Raw genomic sequence first — 18,985 nt, 5'->3', positions numbered from 1 at the left:
TTGATGTTCAGTTTCAATATGAATAGCACTAAGAGTAGACAATGAGTAGCTATGAAGAATAACGCCCTGTACAGAACTTGTGGGCGTGCTGTATTTTGTGTGAGTGAATGTTGACGTCATATTTAGGAAAGAGTCACTTCTCTAACAGGAAGTGCAACTTAACAGGAATGAATATTACTGGAAGTCATTTGCAAAACCTTTTATCTTAAAAGAACACGACGGCAGAAATGGACGGGATGCCTGCAGGTAATGATTCCTTACTTTCTTTTACTAGTCAGCACAGGCAGTGAACTGACATATTCATTGTTTTAGCTCAGATTCATTTCTTTACATACAAATAATTTAATCTGTGATGATGGGGGTATTTAGAAAGCTTTAGTTCTTTTAAAGATGTACAGACCTACCAGGAATAGAAGTCGAAAGAGAGACGGGCGAGACCTCAAAAATGTGAATGAGCGTTTAACAAGAATTGTGCTTAAAAGCAAGTTAGCAGACATTGCTGGTGGCTAGAATACTGGCGCATGACCAGATTTTAACAATTTTTAACCTTTTGTTGGGATACTTATTAATCAGGGATGGGAACGATTCACTGCTTGGTGAGTCCGAGTCAAGTTTTGAGTCAAGTCTTTTGCTCCTCAAGTCTAATTCGAGACCAAGTCTTGAAAGTAATCAAAGTTGTAAGTCATGTAACTGGAGTCTATGTCCTTTTTATCTTTTGTGATTAAATCCTGCTACAGCAAAAACTCACCACAGTCCACCGTAAGACACACTCTTTATAGGCAGAGATTGGTTGAAAAGAGTGTCCACTAAAGATTGTCCTCAGTTTATTTTTAAATTTATTTTCTTAGGTTACTATTTTCCATTAGATTGTTCAAACTAACACTGATGATAGAACTGGAAAGTTTTCATGTGTGAGCGTCCAGTCTGTCTAAAGCCACTGTCACCACTTCATCTCACCTTGTTCACAGATGGTTTGGAGGATTCACAAGCAGAGGGCTCTCCATCAGACGACAATGCCACTTTACACCATTCTATCAAACAGCTGGCCAAACGCCTCACACTGCGTCAGAAGGACAAGAGCTGGGCTTCTGAGACAGTAAATGACTTGCGTAGCAAGTTTCTGGAGTACCTGAAGAATAATGCCCATACCTACTTCCAAGATGTCACTGTGCTCAACAGCGGCAGCTACTATGAAACGGTGAAGGTACGAGAGAGATGCTGTGGGGTGGTCAGGGGTCCTCTGTGGTCAGTGCTCAGGTGTTCAGTGTGACTTTGCAGTGTGGCCTTTACTGCTCAAGTTTGCTCTGAGGGTGTTGGTGGGCAAGTCTACAGTGTGGAGTGGTAGGATCAAAAACAGTGTAGCTGTCAGTAGTCAGGGCTATAGTGAAGTCAGTGTGAACTGTTACTGAAGTCTTACCAGAATCCTTGCCATTTTGCTTGGGAAAATTTAATGTTGATATTTATAAAAATGGAATATACTGGCAATTTGATAGTAACATTTCCAAAGCTGCACTAATATAGCAAATGCCTTCAAATGTCCTCAAGCTTCCTCTGCAGGTCTCTAAAATCCGTATAAGGATATAACCTCTTAGAAGCCGTTTTGCTGGATTTGCATCACATTTGGTATAAATGTATGTTGACTGGAAAGTTGATATGGAAGGATGATGGGGCAAATTCCTTATAGCAATATGAGATTGCCACAAATGAATATCACAGCATTGTTGATGTTATCATTTGGCTGGAATAAAGTCACTTGGTCTCAGCTTCTGGGTTCAGGTTGTGTTGTTGTTGTGTTTTAAGAGTCTGCTTGTGGTATGACTAATGATGCCTCTACAGATCGGCGACCCAGATGAGTTTGACATGATGCTTCTGCTACGGACACCCCGACTCGAATTTACAGAGATTGATAACTTAAATGGGGTGTTCTACAAAGTCACCCTGATTAAACCGACTCGAGAAAGGATACAGGATTTCCTGCTGCAGGATGGCCGCACCATCTCACCTACTAAAGTCCTGGAGGAGACACGCCACCTGGTCTGCAAATTCATTAAAACTTATAACGGTCAGTCTCCAGGGGTCAGGGTTCTAGAGGCGTGGCCATATAGCCCTATCAATAGATCTCTCTTAATACCTAATAGCAATGTAGTAGTGCAGTGGACACTCCAAACACTTTTAGCACATCCAGTCTGGGTGGCTAATGCACCTTACCTATTCATCCATGCACGGCTTCCCAAACCTTTCAGCCCATGACCTCAAAAATAATAGTGCCAGCAACTTCTGACCCCAATTTTTTCACCCTCGGGGTCTCCTTGGTAAATTTATCACAATCGACTAGTTACATACTGGGGGGTGGGGTTTAAATGGCTTCTGCTGCCCAGGGTAATGATTCATCCTGCCCCAGTACATCCTGAAGTAGGATTCTCTACGGATCAATCTGCTCATGTTAAGTTCTGCTTTGCATCTCCCTACGCTGCATGATTTGATGTTTGTCCGCGTGGCTGCTGGTCTTAAAGCTGCAGGTGGGAAGCAAAACTGGACGCTGACCAGGAAGAATCCCAATTCTCCGGCCGTCACCCTGCTGCTGAAGAGAGTCGGAGAGGAGGATAACGAGAGGGGAGGTGAGGAGGAGCTGGAGAGAGTAACGGAGCCAAAGGGCTTGGACACCAGAGAGCAGATCTCTCTAGACATTGTCCCCGCGCTGAAGGTGTCAGAGAATCAAAGCTGGCCCACGGCCACGCGCCAGGGCCTCGACGTGGAGAGGTGGCTGGGGAGGAAGACACGCCGCAACCTCACCAGTCAAGAGTTCTACTTCGTCGCCAAGAAACCCAAGAAACTCAGGAGGAACCTCAGTCCTGATGCCCAGGGTGAGTGTAGTTTGGTGAAAACACATAATGTATCAAAAGAAAAAGCAGGTTTCCACTCTGATGCTCGCGCGGCATGTGTGTGTGTGGGGGGGGGGTGCTCAGTAGGCAGTGCAGCTGTTTTCAGCCTGTAGGCTTGTGGGTTTGAACCCTGCCGGATGGTCTATGGAGAATGGACTCGTTTTTCTTGTTATTCCAGACCAAAGACATACAGGTAGACAAACTGGTGTTAGTATATTGCCCATAATGGGTAGATGAGTGAGTTTGTGCATGTGACCTGTAGGACACAGTAGGGACACTGTAGGGACACTGTAGGGACTACATCTCACGTTTGGCATTGGAACGTCTGGAGATTCCCCAGAATGGACTCCAATTCTTGGCGATGGGCAGAAATGTCTGGTCTGACCTGCTTGGCATGCAGCCACCATGACCTCAACGTGATGATGATCCTTGATGAGGGATATTTCTATGACAGGGTGAAAATTTTAACCTAGCTATTAACAGAGATGTGTCTACCCAGAAATCTTTGCAGTTTCAGCTGCATTTCTCCTGTCCGTCATTCCCGTCTGCTGCCTGCTATATGTGTGGGTGTGTGTGCTTGTTTGCTAGCATTAAATAGCTGTTGTTGCTTCTTTGTCACAGAAAGCTGGAGGATTTCTTTCTCGCACATTGAAAAAGAGATCATAATGAACCACGGGAACAACCGGACCTGCTGTGAGAAGAATGCCTCAAAGTGTTGCCGGTCAGTCTTTGGGTCCAATCCTGGACCGTTCACAGTGTTTCACATCATAATTCAAAAGGCATAATTGGCACAATCCACACCTAAAATTGATCAACAGCATTAAAATACGAAGGTATGAGGATCATATAGGGGTGTGGTGGCTCACTGGCTAGCGACAGCTTCCCACCTGCAGGGTTGGGACTTCCCATCCCTTGGCCGTCTAGGTAGAGCCTTATGTATTTCCCGTATCTGTGCAGCTTTCCCAAGCACTGCTGGCCCATTAATTACCCTTAATGTGTGAGTGTGACCTTTGATGGACTGTCACCCCATCCACAGTGTCTCTTGGCCTATGCCCTGTGCTTCCTAAAATAGGCCCCAACCTCCAGCCACAACCGTGCTTTAGATAAGTGGTTGTGGAAAATGGATGGAGGGATGATACATATAGAAAGGGTTAGTGAGCATTTTATGAATTTATTTTATGGAGGTGAAATATACAGAAGGGTTGTGACCCAGAGCCCAGATCTGGAATTAGAAGTTTTGCTGTAATGGATGAAACTCATACATTCGACAAAAACAATAAATGGTAGTTTGTTTAGGGGGGATTTCTGATGCAGGCGAATTGTGTCCCTCTCTCTCCCTCAGTAAGCAATGCCTTAAACTGCTGAAGTGCCTCTTTGAGAGGCTGAAGAAGCTCTACCCTAATGATCTGAAGCCCCTCTGCTCGTACCATGCCAAGACGGTCTTCCTGCACACACTCTCTGTGAGGGTCAAAGACCAGCAATGGGCCCAGAAGCTGCTGCCAAAATGTTTCCTGCTGCTCTTGGGGAAGCTGGAGGAGCACGTGCGCGATGCCTCGCTGCCGCACTTTTTCGTCCCAGGCCACAACCTTTTCGCTCCACCCGACTTCCCACGCCGCAGCCTGCAGTTCCTGCAGCAGACACTGGAAGATCAGCGTATGCACGGCTACCCCCTTCTGAGGGAGGCCCAGCTTGTCGAGCCCCTTAGCACAACTGACGGCATGACCCCGAAAGGCCCGAGGTCACTGGCACGTCCTCTAAGTGACCGTCCAGTAAAAAAGGCAGTGATGATGTGTTTCCCCTTCTTATTATTTTTCTTCATGTTTCTGTACAATAAGTTTTAGGTAGCTACAGTGACATGTTGTGCATGAGTGGTAGTACAGAATTCCACCCTGTATGTGTACGTCGAAGAAATCAATTACTCTTATATTGAAATAGATTTTGTGTGTGTTCTTCTGTATTTGTGATTGGTGTATTTTCACATGTGCGAGAAAATACATGGTGTAGTGCAGGAGGGATTGGCATTTCCCATGCTGTATTGTTAGAGTTAGTGCTTGTAATTCCTGGTTGTGGTGTGTGTGTTTACCTGTGTCTTATGAGAACCCAGTCTGATCTTCATGTGTCTCTATCCTGTTGTATAATTATCCACAATGTATGTATCCGGCATCTGACCTCCCTGCTTTTCCCCATTACTTTGGGGTCAGTACTCATTCAGTGCTTGTGATAGTCCTTTTAAAGACTTAATAAAAGCTTTCTCACCTTTCACCACCAATGCAATGGCTTGGTCTGCTTGGCGCTACAACATATAGGTGTGAAGAATGACATGTGTATGTGTTTTTGGGGCTGGGAACTTTGCTGACAATCTTCTTGTCTAGTGCCAAATGATGTCAAAGCAACGGAACAGATGGAACTTGCTTTCTGATTTGCTATGGTTCATATGTGATTCCCAAATAACTGCAATAATCATACACTCACCTAAAAAATTATTAGGAACACCATACTAATACGGTATTTGACCCCCTTTCGCCTTCAGAACTGCCTTAATTCTACGTGTCATTGATTCAACAAGGTGCTGAAAGCATTCTTTAGAAATGTTGGCCCATATTGATAGGATAGCATCTTGCAGTTGATGGAGATTTGTGGGATGCACATCCAGGGCACGAAGCTCCCGTTCCACCACATCCCAAATATGCTCTATTGGGTTGAGATCTGGTGACTGTGGGGGCCTTTTTAGTACAGTGAACTCATTGTCATGTTCAAGAAACCAATTTGAAATGATTCGAGCTTTGTGACATGGTGCATTATCCTGCTGGAAGAAGCCATCAGAGGATGGGTACATGGTGGTCATAAAGGGATGGACATGGTCAGAAACAATGCTCAGGTAGGCCGTGGCATTTAAACAATGCCCAATTGGCACTAAGGGGCCTAAAGTGTGCCAAGAAAACATACCCCACACCATTACACCACCACCAGCAGCCTGCACAGTGGTAACAAGGCATGATGGATCCATGTTCTCATTCTGTTTATGCCAAATTCTGACTCTACCATTTGAATGTCTCAACAGAAATCGAGACTCAGACCAGGCAACATTTTTCCAGTCTTCAACTGTCCAATTTTGGTGAGCTCGTGCAAATTGTAACCTCTTTTTCCTATTTGTAGTGGAGATGAGTGGTACCCGGTGGGGTCTTCTGCTGTTGTAGCCCATCCGCCTCAAGGTTGTGCGTGTTGTGGCTTCACAAATGCTTTGCTGCATACCTCGGTTGTAACGAGTGGTTATTTCACTCAAAGTTGCTCTTCTATCAGCTTGAATCAGTCGGCCCATTCTCCTCTGACCTCTAGCATCAACAAGGCATTTTCGCCCACAGCACTGCCGCATACTGGATGTTTTTCCCTTTGCACACCATTCTTTGTAAACCCTAGAAATGGTTGTGCGTGAAAATCCCAGTAACTGAGCAGATTGTGAAATACTCAGACCGGCCCATCTGGCACCAACAACCATGCCACCCTTAAATCACCTTTCTTTCCCATTCTGACATTCAGTTTGGAGTTCAGGAGATTGTCTTGACCAGGACCACACCCCTAAATGCATTGAAGCAACTGCCATGTGATTGGTTGATTAGATAATTGCATTAATGAGAAATTGAACAGGTGTTCCTAATAATCCTTTAGGTGAGTGTATAATCCAAGTTTCTAAAAAAATACAACTTAATTTGATTTTATATTGAAACATTTGTTTAAATGACTGAATATAAGTACAACTTCTTAAATTAAATTAAATTAAATTATAGCACATAATAATTTTAACAACATAAATACAATTTTCAGATTGCGGCTGGGAACGGTATATCGCAGGTCCCAGTTTCCACCAGTCGCTGCACCGTTGCCGGTCCGGCTATATATTGCTGTTCCGGAAGTGCTCGCTCTTTTCTAGCTTTCGAAGATGGCGGTGAGTGCTGAGTCCGCAGCGAATATGGCGACGTGTGTTTGCATGAAATCTAAATCTGCATCCATCGCTGTGTCGGGCTGCTGCCTGTGAATTGTAAACTCTCGCATATATTTGCGTAGGATATTACTATTGTGTTTTCTGTATATGCGAGTGCTGAAACTTTTTTGTACGATGGAAATGCTCCTCGATGTTGTACTACCCTAGTCCAGTCCGAATCATACTAGTTTCAAGTGCTGAGGTTTCTTTCTGTCTTGTGTTATGTTGTGAAGGGTAACGTTATCATGAAAGCTGACGAGCGAGCCGCGTTAATAGATTGTGTCGGTAGCCGTCGCTGCCTTCGGTTACTTTGCGGGGATATGTACGGGCACGTCCGCCATACTCTACAGCGCTGGCTGCGTGCATTGTCATATGCTCACCTGGGTTTCAGGCCTAATATTGTTTCTGGTGCACTTGTCTATAGTTTGAGCTAGACAGGTGACTGTACTCTGAATGAATGTTTAATATAATATCTCAACAATGTTCGGCCCGTGTACTGATAACGTGATGCGGTAAAGAGCGGTTTTCTAGATTGTTTTATCCTGTTTATTAGGTAGTATGTCTGTCATGTGTTGGTCGCCCTGGTGTCAGGTTCTGAGATGCTTTGTTTCAATGTTTTAATGCGTGTCGAATTTTTAGGCAAGCGCGTTATCCAAGAAAGCAGATGTAAATCTATGGAAGTTGTTGGAAATCACGGGCTTTTGATTAATGCAGCCTGTGAACCTGTATCCTGGCCCATATGTTGGTTGATCTTGACTAGGGAAAGTTGGAAACTTTCCATGGGAGTTAATGGGAATAAACTGGAAACTTGAAAAATTGCAGGTTAGCCTGTAACAAGAAACTTAAATGTAGTTGGGGGAAGAAACATCTTGATGGCACTAATAGTGATGTCATTGTGTAACCAAGTGCTTGTGAATAGTTACATGTCTAAAAACACCCTAAAATAAGCATCTGCATCAAAATGCATTGTATGTTGTGTTTTTCATAGTTTGCTTTCTTTGCCATATCTGACAGCTTGTATGGAGTTACACATAGTTCAATATTTCCAAAATTCCCATGTTTTCTCATGTTACTTCCCATGGAAAATCTCTTGAAAGTTTGCAAAAATTTTCCACCCCTTTGCAGCCCTACTCTTGACTAGGTGTTTTGCGGTAGAGTTAAGCCCTGTTGTAAGTGTGCTGGAGGCTGCCCGTCTCCCGGCTGGGTGTCTAGGGTCTGCTCCCTAATTCTGCCCTCTGTCTCTCTCAGGACCAGGGCGAGAAGAAGGAGAACCCCATGAGAGAGCTGCGCATCCGCAAGCTCTGCCTGAACATCTGTGTGGGTGAGAGCGGCGACAGGCTGACCCGTGCCGCCAAGGTGCTGGAGCAGCTCACTGGCCAGACCCCGGTCTTCTCCAAAGGTGCGTGTCTCTGCCTGCCATCTCGCTGCCTCTTTTGAGATGCCACCTCAATACCCAGTCCCAAATTTAAGCATCTCCCTTTAATGAACATCCTGGAGTTGCTTATTAATCCCTCCTTCAGTGATTCTTCTTGATGACCTGTGTGTAGTTTGGACTGTTCCCAGTCCCTTTAAAACCGCTTTATTCCCCAAAGGACGTCTTCAGTAGGTGGTTTAAGGAAGTGGACTACTGACCAGCTAAGCATGTGCACAGGGCAGAATGTGCGTGATCACTGTTCCCTAATAACAGAGAACCTACATTGCATCGCCTTCATGCTGCACGGCCCCTATCTCATGGCTCTCGGTGGTCGTCACATGTTTCTCCTACATTTCTGTGCAGCTCGCTACACTGTGCGATCGTTCGGCATCCGTAGGAATGAGAAGATCGCCGTTCACTGCACCGTCCGAGGTGCAAAGGCTGAGGAGATCCTGGAGAAGGGGTTGAAGGTGAGTTTGCCTTATTAGCTGAATGACTGTCACTGTCACCCCCCATTTCTCTGGCCGCTTGGTCACGCCACTGTCGCAGTGCTCGCCTGCTTGGGGCTCCTGTGTGTCTTGCGTGACCTGTGGTGTGTCTCCACCTACCTCTCCTTCCCGGCAGGTGCGTGAGTATGAGCTGAGGAAGAACAACTTCTCTGACACTGGCAACTTCGGCTTTGGCATCCAGGAGCACATTGACCTGGGGATAAAGTACGACCCCAGCATCGGCATCTACGGCCTGGACTTCTATGTGGTGAGCAGATTGCCGCGGAGTCGGGGACTAAAAATACTTCAGATTGAGGCACTTGGCTGTATTTGCCAAGCAGGTGTTGCTGTCTGTAGAATGGAGTTTGTTCACCTTCTGTAAACTAAGTTTAAACAGGATGTTTTGAGTACAGTCAGGCTAGTTTCTCAGGAATCCTTTATATGCGATTTGAACATCCTTTTTTGTTCTATAGATGTGAAATAGGTCAAGTAAAGAAGAGTGTTTTATTTGCTTTTGCTAGGGTTATATCCCAGAGTGATTGTCGTAGATTGATTGCCTGTAATTGCCGCCTGATACAGGTCCTGGGTAGACCAGGCTTCAGCATTGCAGACAAGAAGAGGAAAATGGGCCGTATTGGGTTCAAGCACCGCATCCGCAAGGAGGAAGCCATGCGCTGGTTCCAGCAGAAGGTGAGCTCTGATGGCGGCCCGTGGGCCAGAGGGTGCTGGGTTCACGGAGGCCTTTTTTTAACACAGCTCTTGAGGGTGGCGGTGTTGCCGTTACCGCAGCACGTGGTGTGTCTACATTCCTGATGCCTGATATCAGGAGCTAATGTGCGTTTCCCTTTGTTTCAGTACGATGGCGTCATCCTCCCTGGGAAGTAAACGGACCATGTTTTTGACTTTGTAATGTACTATTAAAAAGAAAAATGACATCTCTGCTTTTGTCTGAAGTTTAATCTGGTGGTGCTTGGCTGCCCAAAGTTTCATGCATTTTCCTGGCCTCTTATAGCCGGTGGAGGTTTACTCACGATTGTGAGCTGTACGGTCTTTCTCACTCGCCTGGCTGCGCACCAGACGGCGGCTGCCACCAGCACGACTTGTCTGGGAAGTGACACTTTTCCTAAATTCATCTGCCAACTGAAACATGAGTCCAGATGTTCTCCTGGAGCATTAATAGGTCAGTTTTGCTTTCCAGAGTAATGTTACATGACTCCTGGGGGTTATATGGTCATCGACTTAAGTCTTATCGAGTAATGAGATCATACTTGCAGATAAAAAGTCCGAAGCAGATGTGATTAGTAGACGTACTTTGTGTGCAGTATGTGGCAAGAACCAAAATGGATTTGTGCTGCTACTATAGGGTTTGGTTAAATGTCTGATTGTATCTTGCATTAATACGGTATATTTGTCACCCCCATAACTTCCAGGATGGGGCCTGGTCATAAGTTGATTGATACCTGGATTTGTATATAAGATTACAGCTGCACTGTTGAGGACTAGAACACTCATACACTCTTTAGCTTATTGTGGGTTTAATTGAAGGTTTGGTGAGAATTTGCTTGCTTTTCCTGTGGTTTGACTATCCAAACTCATAAGTATTACATTTGATGCTGTAGGGTTCAGCGTAGAGTATTAACTACGGATGTTCCAAGACCTGCCGATAGCCAGAACTGTGGATAACAGCAAACCATCTGTGGACCCTATATATTTAAAACTTGATTTTCCTGTACTTGCATGTGATTATAAATTACAGTAAGCCTTTAATATTATACAGTGATGAAGTACTTTATATGGTACTGTATTACAATGGAAGGGATTCTGTTTTGGCCTTATTCACAAGATGATGGAGCAATGGAAATCTTTTTTTATACCCCTTTAAAGGATGAGGAAACAATGAAAAACACTTTTTTTTTTTTTTTTGTTGCTGACAGTTGTTGCTGACACGTTATGGCGGGGGCTCCTGTGTAGAAAACAAGTGGGAATTTTGTGGTGTAACAAACTACCAGGAAGTGAATGGGACCAGTCTGTTAAGCTGGAGCATTTAGGGATATGCTTTTATTTTGTAAATACCTCGGACAGGGCGGCTTTGAGACACGCAAACATGAGGCTTGCATTTTATCCCCAGGATACTTTTGTCTAACAAATGTCCGCATTGTAAGTGAAATGGAAGTTACATTGAAAATAGGCCAAAATAGTTTTTGAGCAAGTTCAGCTTTCCCCTCCCCCCTCGTATCCCAGGATGGATCGGGCTTCAGTAAGTGGACAAGACCCCCACAACACTAATGGACTGGCTCATTTTCCTAGGATAGAGGTAGCATTGGACCCACCGTAGCCCACGGAACCATTAATCTGGAGTCAAATTTCAGTAGGTGACTCATATTCTGGTCTGTTCTGTGGGTTTCATGAACAGTTTAAAAGGTAAATTAAAAGTATGCTGTTAACTGAGCTTCCTGTTGGAAGGTGCAGTTGGCGGCCTGATGGTCGAGCTACCTGTCTGGGGTTTCAATTCCGACTTCGTTTGTTTTTTTTCTCTTTTTCTTGTAACCTTTATACGTTTCTCTCCTTGCACATGTAAAGTGCTTCCTTTTGATCTAATCTTATTTTATTTTTTTTTGCTGAAGCATCTCCGTTACACTAAGTAACCCAGATAACATTCACCTGCAGTTACACACACTAATGTTAGGGGGCGCCGTTTCTCTCGCTCGGCTCACCACACAGACCCCTGATGTTCAGCCACTCGCTAATAAAAGCCCTTCTGACGTACAACCTATGGGACACCCTGCAGCTAAGGCATGATACCTTTCCTGTGTTTTTAATCTACTTCCTGTTTCACTTCCGCCTACCCTGCTACTTCCTGTCCTTCCGTCATCCCCCCCCCCATCTCCATCTCTCTCCTCTTGCTCCTTGACCCTGCCTCCCTCTCATTTAGCCGCTGGTCGGCTGTGCCGCTGTGCCGCTTTCCCTTGCGGGCGGCTCCTCGGGGCTGTGTCCAGGCCCGGGCGCGTGCCGTTGCTTGCGCGGATTGTGGCGCGGTGGCAGGGACAGCACACAGCAGGAGACGCCCACCGTGGGCTCGGGCAGCTCCTCGCCAGCGGACCAGCTGTCGGTGTCGGGGTCGTAGCGCTGCACCGCCGCCTTGTAGCGCTTCTCCGCCTCATTCCAGCCACCCAGCAGGTACAGCTGCTCGTTGAGGGCCGCCAGGCCGGCAGTGCTGACCCCTAGGGGCAAAGGTGCAGCCTGGCTCCACTGCCTGCTCTCCGGGGAGAATATCTCCATGGGCAGGACGTCGACGCGCTCACCCCCGGGCCCCAGCTGGCTCCCACCCACCACGTACACCTTCCCGCCTAGAGTGGCCGCGCAGTGCCAGCCGCGGGGCGTGGAAAGCCCCTCACACTCCGCCCAGGTATCCGTCTCGGGGCTGTAGCTGAGCACGGAGCGCGAGTACGCGCGATTGACGTAGCCGCCGGTGATGAGGATTTCGCCAGTGGGGAGTGCGGTGCCGGCGTGGCAGCATCGGGGAATGTCAAGCGGCGCGCGCGGCTGCCAGCTGTTAGACGATGGCAGGTAGCTCTCCGTGGTTGCCAGCAGCCCCTCGGTGTTGCGCCCGCCAATAGCATACAGGCGCCCCCCGGTGGCCACCAGGCTGAAATGCGTGCGCCGTTGACGCATGCTGCTCAGATGCAACCAGGTGTTGAAGCGTGGATCATACCTGAGGGTGGAATTGTGTATAAAATAAAAAGTTTCGACATAGTTAAGCAGCCATGCTGCCAGAATTGAAGTAAGTCTGTACGTCCGACACCTCACAATTTTCACTGTCACTGACCGTCTTTTGAGCGTGACCTAGGTGACCATAAGTACCTGCTTAGGGTGCCCACTGCATGTTTGGCCTGGTTACGGGCGTCGTTCTGGTCCTCGCCCCCGGCCACGTACAGGAAGCCGTCCATGACGGCGACGCTCTGGTTGAAGCTCTTGGCGGGGAGCTGAGAGAGATGGCGCCAGGTGGCCACGCCCTCACGAGGGTTCCTCCAGAGCACCTAGCAGAGGGGTCAGAGGTCGCCTTAGCCGCACGCATCCATACTCAATTACGATTGGTCCTTGGGTGCCCGTCCTGCAGATTCCCCAGCGTTTCTGAGCATTCACATCATCGAATGGTGGAGCTCATCAGGCGTGATTGTAGAATTTGATCCTCAGCCCCATTGAAGAAATACAAGACACCCAGCCCCCATGATAAAGCTTGCTGAGCGGGCAGCGTGAAACGTACAGAAATATGAGGCAAGTCACTGAATGGGCTTAAAATAATAATTTTTCAGGTCGGCAACCTGCCACTTGCCATTGACTGAGAGTCACATGATCTGTGGTTTGGTAAGAGCATAACCAGGTTTGCTTTGCCGGCGGGTGTTAGTGTTGACTCACCTCCCGGCTCAGAGCACGCTCGGTGAGGGATGGCCGCCCCCCCACCGTGAGCAGGACGCTCTGGCTCCCGCGCACACGCGTGCGTTTGGACTGCAGGACATTCTGCTGGTGCGGCAGCAGGTGGTAGTTCATTGCCTCGACCAGCAGGCGGTGACACTGCGCATCCTGCATCATGCGGGCCACTGGCTGCACCTGGCTGACCAGCTCGCTGGCCGCAATCGTCTCAAAGCGCACATGGGACAGCAGCTCGGCTGCGTGGGGATGCCGCTTGGGGTCGAAGTCCAACCACTTCATTGCCACCTGAAAGATACCAAGGGAATATCTAAACCTCAGACCTCGAAGTCTACGGACCTTGAAACCTTGATGTTTAAAGCATTAGGTAAAAGTTCTCACAGTTTCAAAAAACTGTGACTGTGTAGTATGTCTATTGTCAATCATACTTAAGTACTCATCATGTCGGTGATATAGAAAATTAATGGGGGAAAATTAATCAGTGACATATGTGATCCCAATACTTCAGTGTTGTACTTAAAAAAGTAAATACATTTACAATATATTATTGCACATTGATATGACTAACACAAGTGGCAGGTCTTAATATTTCCAAGTAGCATTTTCATCTGACCAGGGCTGCAACTGCACCCACTGTACACCCAGTAAAATCGCTTAGGTTTTGTAATGGAATCAGGATGGAATGTTGAATGAGGAGGTCTGAGGCCTGAAAGTGGCCTTTACGCACCTGGAAGGCCGTAACCTCCGAGGGCAACAGCAGACCGTCATCCTCCAGGAAGGCAGTGATCTGCTCTAGGGTCAGCTGCGTGAACTGGGGCGTCTCAGCGAACTGGGCGAAGTTCTCCAGCAGGTAGCGGCGGGCGGCATCCCGCACGGCCCCCAGGCCATAGGCCGCCGCGATGTTCCACACGTAGACGCACGTCTGCACGCTCAGCTCGCCGAGCAGGAAGTCCTCGCACAGCTGCAGCAGCTGCGGCATCTGCAGGACGGAGGCGGCGGACACCGTGCAGCCGATGGTGTACAGCGACATGTGGACACGACCCAGGTATGCGAAGGTGATCACGTTGGCCAGGCCTGGCAAGTGGGTAGGAGCAGAATTCAAGGGGATTGAGTTCCTTGGGAAGAGATCATGGGACTGGAGACAGAGGGGAGCTGAAGCGGGACTGGCCAGGGTTAGACAGGCATGCCGGGGGAGGAGGCCTACCGAGCGGGGACAGTGAGGGCAGCTCTACTCGCTTCAGCTCGGGCTCCTTGGCCAGCAGCTCGCGGAAGTACTGGCTGACGGAGGAGATGACCAGCTTGTGCACGTCGAAGGCCTTGGTCTTGCTGGCGAGCTCCAGGTCGGTGAGGAAGCGCTCTTGGCGCATTCGGCTCAGCTCCTCCAGCAGGGCGGAGCCGTGGAAGGGTCGTGTCAACTCAGTGCCCCGGCCCAGGCTCAGCACCTTCTCCCCGGGGTTGGTCACCGGGGGAGGGAGGGGCAGCCCGTTCAGGTGGTTCAGCTGCTCGATATCCAGTGCTGCCTCCTCGATCTTCTTGTCACTCTCTACCACCTTTACAGCACTGCCGACCCCCACTGTCTCTACCACTGTCTTTTTCTGACGGGCTGCCTTCTTCTTTGGGGCCATGGTGAGAGCTGATTTGACACCTGTTAGCTGTAAATCTGTGAATCTTTATGACTTACAGGACGATGCACCGAGAGACAAAAGTAGTCGATCTGAGTGGCTAACTAGCGAATTTATCAAATGGCTGACCGACTTAGCTAGCTAGCTCATCAGATAACTGACACCCTCGTGTCCTAATTAACTGATTAAATCACTGACTGTTTGCCAAACTGACAAGGCCTTGGTGCGGCTGAAACGTTAACTTAAACACTGACACCCCACTGAACCCCAGACCCTGTGCTGTGCTGATGGGGGAAGTAACAGAACTCTCAACAGGCTACTTGGGTGGATCTGATTGTGGAAGAGATGGAGGAGGTGGGCAAGGCACTGGGGAAGGACTTTTGCTTGATTTGGGTGGTGGTGTAGATGGTGACGGTCAGTTACAGGCTTCAGCAAGACAGCATACGGCACCTAAGATGAAACATGTCCATCACAACGTGATCCACAAACATATATATCGTCTGTTACGGCTGGTGCAGCTTTCTGTATGGGAACGCTTGATGCACACATCAGTATGCTATTTATCCCTTGTTTTCTGCTGCTATCAGAGCAGGGCTGTTGATTTCCTGTTAAGACATTTGGAGTTGTGGGTGTAACATTGTCAGTGGCTGTAAGTCTGACAAGCTCAGGGCAGTTTGTTCTCATAAAAAAAAACCCAATTTGGTTATGTTTGTGTATCGATTATCTCTAAACTTCCCTTCCATAATGATGGACAAGCACAGAATATTGTTTGGAAGTTCATTTATATCCAAACAGTAACAGCCCTGATGTAATGCCACTGAATAAGATACCATCCATCCATCCACCCATCCATCCATCCATCCATCCACCCATACCTGCTTGTCCTATTCAGGGTTGCAGGTGGTCTGGAGCCTATCTTGGCGGTTAAGGGCGCAAAGCAGGGGATAACCCAGGATGAGGCGCAAACCCATCGCAGGGCACACTCCACACACCATTCATCCATCCATCCATCCATTATCTACACTGCTTTATCCATCTGGGTCGTGGGCAAGCTGGAGCCAATCTCAGCATCATCGGGCGAGAGGCGGGTTACTCCCTGGGCAGGCCGCCAGTCCACCACCGGGCCACACCATTCATACCTAAGGATAGTCTGGCAACTCCATATCACCTTAAAATCAAGCAGTAGTCTTCAGAGGTGTGAGGCGATCATGCTAAGCCCAGCGTCACCATGCTTCTCTGAGCAAGATACATAATAAATAAAAATTGATTGAAAAGACTTCAGACATATTAAATAATGCAGTGCTTGAAGTGGGAGGAACAGGTGCTGTTACTGCCCTTGATATTCAGTACGCAGTACCCCAGTACTCTGAAGAGCTGCTGGTACTGCCTACCGGTGGGTAGCAGTGACTGGTGGGCATTACTCTCCAGGAAGTGTCCAGGGGGGAGGGCTTGGGTTGGGACATGTATACAGTCTCACAGGGTGAGATGTGCACGGACATTTATACATGCATCACTGAACAGCAGGGCAGGTTCCACACAATATCTCTGACTCACATCCACACACACAGACACCTGCACTTTGCGTCAGTATAAATAAAGCAGAAATAGTTACTGCAGCAGCCTTATGGTTTGATGACGTTCCCCCTCACACAGTGATTTAAAGCATCATAAGTTCCTTTTATGTGTCTGAACATCTGATTTCATGGAGTAGTTGATATGTGAGACCCATTGATTCAGCAGTGATGCAGACCTCAGTCATTCTTCCTCATAAGATGGCATCCAGTCCTGTTTCTATGGCAACCATACCATATGAGTTTGGCAGTTTGCATCCTAGATTTCCTTAAAGAGGGAGTTTCTCATTATGATGCTGTCAGTCATGTAATCATATACATACAGACATATATTTCTGCATATAAATGCATACGCACACACAGATATATATGTGTGTGTGTGCGTGCAGTTTATATTTTTAAGGGAAGTCAGTGCATTCAACAACTTACCATAAGGCGTTCTCACCTTTTAATATTTCATTAGTTAAGACACTTCTGATACATGATGTATGAAAGAAAGTCCAAAGTAACACCTATCCTGGATTTAACTTTTTCAAGATTGTTTGTGCATGTACATGTGTACATGTACTGCCAAGTGACGAGTGTATAGACTTTGCCCATTGGGTCAAACTAATCTTAACACTTCAGGGATTTTCATTTGTGTGGGTCCCCTTCACTCTGCCAAGATCGCCATCAACAGACACATGTGAGCGGCTCTCCGCACAGGCCGGTGGATATTGACCGACAACGGCCCATTGGGTCCTGGTTTCTGGGACTGGACTGAGGCCGCGTATATCCGATTACGCAGCTGTTTCTCTCTGGCAACCCAAGCCCAGGTTTTATGGCCTACTGCCCTGCCTCACAAGTCAGTTTTAGTTATCTATTATTTTTATTTATGTCTCCCACAACTAAACACTACATATGAAAAGTGACAGTATCAGTACTAGTTGATATAGCTGAACTTAGGTGACTATTGAAATAACTAACTTGACTCTCACTCTTAAGGAGTATAAGTGATAAACTGGCACAGTGACACAACGAAGAGAAACTTCTCCTTTCAACTGCAACTTCCCACTGACAAAGGCAGAAACGGCCTCTTTGCTCAGTCATCAGCGGCTCTCACCCGACACCGCGGCAGCTGCTGTCTCCTCTCCCGGTGTTGGACAGCAAGAACTGCAGATACAACCCAGGCTATTTTAAGAGGCCGGGAGACAGAGATAAACATAGAGAGAAGGACAGAGGAGAGGAGAGGGACACGTGTTGTTGAGAATGAAGGGGGAGAGAAGGGCTGACAGAGAAAGAGGAATTTTGAAGGATAAAAAAGCTGATGATTGCTGAGGGTTTGCTGGGAGTCTGTGACAGCCAAAAGAGCAGGAGGAAAAGGGGAACTGAGGAGGCAGATAACAGCTAACAAATGTCACAAGAGAGGATATGCAGATGTAGGTAGCATTGAAGTTAGACCTACAGACTTAGAACACAAAGATTATTAGGACCATATCTTTCATGGTGCAGTTCAAGACTGATGAAACTGATAGAGGGTGGAAGTTACTTTGATAAAAGAATTTGCTAAAGAGACTGAGAAACGTGGGAGGACAGGCCGGTGGCAGCGTGGTCACCTGCAGCTGTTGTGTTTGTCAGAGATGGAGCAGCAGGCATGGGATTACCCCCCCCCACCCACCCACCCCCTCCCGCTCGCCGCATTCCTCCTGCAATCCGCACAGCTTATTTATAGAACCTGATACACTTCCTACAGTTTGCAATGTCCATACGGCAGGTCAGTTTCCTCTTGGTATGCATGCGTGTGTTTTTCGTTCGTTCTGAAGATAAACACTCAAAATATCTGCCTTGGTGTTGCTGACTAGAGCTGAGAAGTACAAGACCTATCAGTCCAGGTGGGTCTTTTCAGGTGGCGATTCCCTCAGCAAGCTTCAGCGGCGTTTGTGGAAGCATGTGTGATTGTGACCACACAGCAATGACACATTCTCCTGCCATCCCATCATACTGTATCCAGAAGGACTACCCAATGTACCCCTGCGTTGTAGCCGTCTATAGCTTTCTGAGTGGCAGCAGGTACCGGGCTGCTTTAAAGAACTTCCCCTGCACCTAAAAGGTACATGTGGATGGATAACACTGAAAATATTTCAGCTATAAAAATCACTTTGGAAAAAAGCTTCCATTAACGACTTACGTAAAGTCATCTATTTAAGTTCTAAAATTACTTAAACTTTCCCTGGCTTTTATTACAAAATCCTTTTAACCACAAAACTTAGTGAAGAGCACATCTAATAGGTGAACATACAGCACAGCATGCAAACACTGGTGAACAAGAAATCACCAAGAAAACCCTTTAGATACCTTTTGCTCTTTGCTCTATCTCCCTCTCTCACTTCCCTCTTCCTCTTTTGACTGTTTTTTTACTTCTCTGTTGGCTCTCTGGTTTGTTTTTTTGCTGTTGTCTCCCTCGTCTTCATTCCCCTCTCCCTCTCTGTCCACTGTCTGTCCGAGGCAAGCGTCAGTGTCTGGCTAAAGCAAGGTCTTGCCAAGGTATGAAATGTGACCATCATCGCCCCCTAACCCTCCACCTACATCTCCAAATTCAGACACTCCTCCCTGCTATTCTAT

At 47.3% G+C, this 18,985-nt stretch overlaps 3 protein-coding genes across 4 annotated transcripts; 2 read left to right on the top strand and 1 right to left on the bottom strand.

Annotated features, from left to right (window-relative positions):
* Positions 1-90: 90 nt before the first annotated feature.
* LOC111854243 (cyclic GMP-AMP synthase) lies at positions 91-5,151 on the top strand. Of its 2 annotated transcripts, none has more exons than XM_023832012.2 (6): positions 91-246; positions 969-1,204; positions 1,837-2,062; positions 2,520-2,864; positions 3,504-3,603; positions 4,225-5,151. In XM_023832012.2, exons 1-6 carry the CDS (start codon positions 228-230, stop codon positions 4,721-4,723), a joined length of 1,425 nt encoding a protein of 474 aa, XP_023687780.1. In that variant the 5' UTR covers positions 91-227; the 3' UTR covers positions 4,724-5,151. The 2 variants fall into 2 exon arrangements, with proteins under 2 accessions (XP_023687780.1, XP_023687779.1); XM_023832011.2 differs by having other exon boundaries at positions 2,514-2,864.
* A 1,572-nt stretch (positions 5,152-6,723) lies between these two features.
* On the top strand, positions 6,724-9,698 carry rpl11 (ribosomal protein L11). The gene is made up of 6 exons (XM_023831994.2): positions 6,724-6,825; positions 8,110-8,260; positions 8,639-8,745; positions 8,900-9,031; positions 9,343-9,453; positions 9,619-9,698. Exons 1-6 carry the CDS (start codon positions 6,820-6,822, stop codon positions 9,646-9,648), a joined length of 537 nt encoding a protein of 178 aa, XP_023687762.1. The 5' UTR covers positions 6,724-6,819; the 3' UTR covers positions 9,649-9,698.
* A 1,095-nt stretch (positions 9,699-10,793) lies between these two features.
* On the bottom strand, positions 10,794-18,925 carry klhl43 (kelch-like family member 43). The gene is made up of 6 exons (XM_023831992.2): positions 18,719-18,925; positions 14,396-15,263; positions 13,919-14,265; positions 13,180-13,479; positions 12,625-12,800; positions 10,794-12,475 (listed from the first exon to the last, which is right to left on the bottom strand). Exons 2-6 carry the CDS (start codon positions 14,814-14,816, stop codon positions 11,692-11,694), a joined length of 2,028 nt encoding a protein of 675 aa, XP_023687760.2. The 5' UTR covers positions 14,817-15,263; positions 18,719-18,925; the 3' UTR covers positions 10,794-11,691.
* Between the last annotated feature and the right edge of the window lie 60 nt (positions 18,926-18,985).

The sequence above is a fragment of the Paramormyrops kingsleyae genome, chromosome 23, assembly GCF_048594095.1.
Source record: "Paramormyrops kingsleyae isolate MSU_618 chromosome 23, PKINGS_0.4, whole genome shotgun sequence".
NCBI lineage: Eukaryota > Metazoa > Chordata > Actinopteri > Osteoglossiformes > Mormyridae > Paramormyrops > Paramormyrops kingsleyae.
The sequence above is the reverse complement of the archived record's forward strand: the minus strand, read 5'-3'. Positions and strand labels throughout refer to the sequence as shown.

Bases quoted from the DNA above. Each gene is read 5' to 3' on its own strand.
- LOC111854243 (XM_023832011.2), top strand. The intron at 1,205-1,836 runs GTACGAGAGAGA...ATGCCTCTACAG, and splicing joins GCTACTATGAAACGGTGAAG to ATCGGCGACCCAGATGAGTT. The intron at 3,604-4,224 runs GTCAGTCTTTGG...TCTCTCCCTCAG, and splicing joins AATGCCTCAAAGTGTTGCCG to TAAGCAATGCCTTAAACTGC.
- rpl11 (XM_023831994.2), top strand. The intron at 9,032-9,342 runs GTGAGCAGATTG...CGCCTGATACAG, and splicing joins ACGGCCTGGACTTCTATGTG to GTCCTGGGTAGACCAGGCTT. The intron at 9,454-9,618 runs GTGAGCTCTGAT...CCTTTGTTTCAG, and splicing joins TGCGCTGGTTCCAGCAGAAG to TACGATGGCGTCATCCTCCC.
- klhl43 (XM_023831992.2), bottom strand. From the start codon at position 14,816: ATGGCCCCAAAGAAGAAGGCAGCCCGTCAGAAAAAGACAGTGGTAGAG. The intron at 13,480-13,918 runs GTGCGTAAAGGC...GGTATCTTTCAG, and splicing joins CGGAGGTTACGGCCTTCCAG to GTGGCAATGAAGTGGTTGGA. The intron at 12,476-12,624 runs GTACTTATGGTC...TTCCACCCTCAG, and splicing joins GCAGTGGGCACCCTAAGCAG to GTATGATCCACGCTTCAACA.